This window comes from Phaethon lepturus, unplaced genomic scaffold (assembly GCF_000687285.1).
Source record: "Phaethon lepturus isolate BGI_N335 unplaced genomic scaffold, ASM68728v1 scaffold7784, whole genome shotgun sequence".
Lineage (NCBI taxonomy): Eukaryota > Metazoa > Chordata > Aves > Phaethontiformes > Phaethontidae > Phaethon > Phaethon lepturus.
Window position 1 is genome coordinate 58615 of NW_010533917.1, and position 1921 is coordinate 60535.

The 1921-nt window shown below is 34.1% G+C and overlaps 1 protein-coding gene across 1 annotated transcript in view; it reads right to left on the bottom strand.

The window, feature by feature from the left end:
• Window positions 1-843, bottom strand: part of CENPW (centromere protein W) — a gene marked incomplete at its 5' end in the record, with an annotated part of 1896 nt that extends 1053 nt beyond the window's left edge. The window contains 2 exons of the mRNA XM_010285349.1: window positions 654-781; window positions 813-843. Coding sequence (XP_010283651.1) covers window positions 654-781; window positions 813-843 — 159 coding nt within the window. The remainder of the gene's footprint in view (window positions 1-653; window positions 782-812) is intronic.
• Between the last annotated feature and the right edge of the window lie 1078 nt (window positions 844-1921).

A 1921-nucleotide genomic window follows, 5' to 3' on the forward strand; every position in this document is an offset into this window, starting at 1 on the left:
TACCGTGCTCTGTAATGCAGAGGATTCCTCATCACTGATATTCATCCAGCAATTTTTGTTATGCTGAACTACCCATATAGCAATCCACAGTTTAATCCTTAGTTCTTCCCTTGATGAACACAACATCATACAAAGCATCTGTATCCACACAATGCTGCAAGAATACACTTCAAACATCCTTCAGACTAAGCAGGTAAGAACTGAAGGTTGTCAGAAAGATATTTCAGCCTCTTTGAACTATTTCTCACTTGTTCCATAAAGCTTCATTTATATTACTGAAGTCACGACAGCATGCTTCCTTGGTATAGTATCATCTGAAATAAAGATCCTCCAACTTCGGAATTTGTTCCAGTTCCCTGGGCTTTCAGCCCATGGATGCTTGCTGGTAGACTACTGTGTAGACTTACCCACATATTGAAACTATGCATTTAAACATGGAATAATCAAGAAAAATAGGGCTATATTTAACAGAGCAAGGAGAGTTAACTTGATGTCTTGGTAACGGTGAATTATGCCAATAATGGATTAAAGAACATTATGTTTCTGAAGGTTTTGGATTATAAATATCAACACTAACACAGAAAACTTTCGTATATGCTGTCATCATACATTTTACATTACAAAAAAGAAAAATATTAAAAATGCTTTATTACCTTTGCTGCAGCTATAGTGTGCTCAGGTTTAATTATTTTACTTTTATTCTCAAAAGCATTTGTCCTGGCTTCTTCTGCTAACCGATGGAGAAACACTAAGAAGCTCAAATGCACCTTTAAAAGAGGGAAGAAAAAAAAAAAATCAAGAAGGATTCAAACTGTTTAAGCACAGTTTGGTTTTGGGTTTGTTTTTTTTGTTTTTTTTTTTTGTTTTTTTTAAGAGGTTCATTGTTTGAGACAGAGGATTTGCATATTAGACTGCTTCCAAATTCCTGAAAGGTGTTCTCAGAAAAACAAAGTACCACTCAGTTCATGTCTCAAAAAATTCCCAAGACGCTCCTTACTGCAAGACTCTTGTAAATAAAGTTTAAATGTAGTATGCTAAATTGTAAAAGTGCTCTAGAAATGTTCAAACAAACAACTGGTCTAAAAGAAATCAAATCTGATTTTTATTAGCAGTTTTTAATAATAAAATGTAAACATAAATATCAGAGAATAAGGAGCCTTTTTGATTACTAGTAAATATAGTCAGCTTTCAGAAACTACAACAGCCAGACTTTTAATGAAGTTTCTGAAATTTTAAATTCATCCCTGCCTTATCACCAGATGGACCACAGACAAGTTCAAGGACTTCTGTCCCTTTCCAGTGCAAAGGAGCACTGACATTAATTTCTCCAGAAGAAGAAATTCTCCACTGTCAGGAGGTTCCATCCATTTTTTCCCAGCGATATCCCAGTGATAACTTTACTCAACCTTTCCAGATGAAAAGGACTGGTAGTGTACTCCATTCAATACAGAATGCTGCTCTGCTGGTACAGAAGAAGCAAAAATTGAACACTTCCAACTTGGACTAAAAACTGCCAGCCAAAAGCACCTCTGTGTAATAAAGGACCTATAATACCAACCTCTAGCATTATGTGAACTATTTTAATAGTCCAACCTGAAAATTGGTAATTGCACCTTTTGTAAATTAAACTTTCAAACAGTATTAACTTTGCTATGTAAAGTGTACAAAAATACTTTTTTAATCAAGAACTCAGAAAAGTATTACTGAAATATATGAAAACTTTATTTATATGATTAGGATATATATTTATTCTGCCATACCTGATCTGCAGAGCTTAGAAAGATATAACAAGGAAAGTTACAAGTTTATAGGAAATGCTTTGGCAGTGGGTTTGCAACACAAAGAATCTGGTAGAGCACAGGCATTTCAGTGTTCATATGACAAGTAATTTAGGATTTCTTATTTAATCTCCTGAACTAAA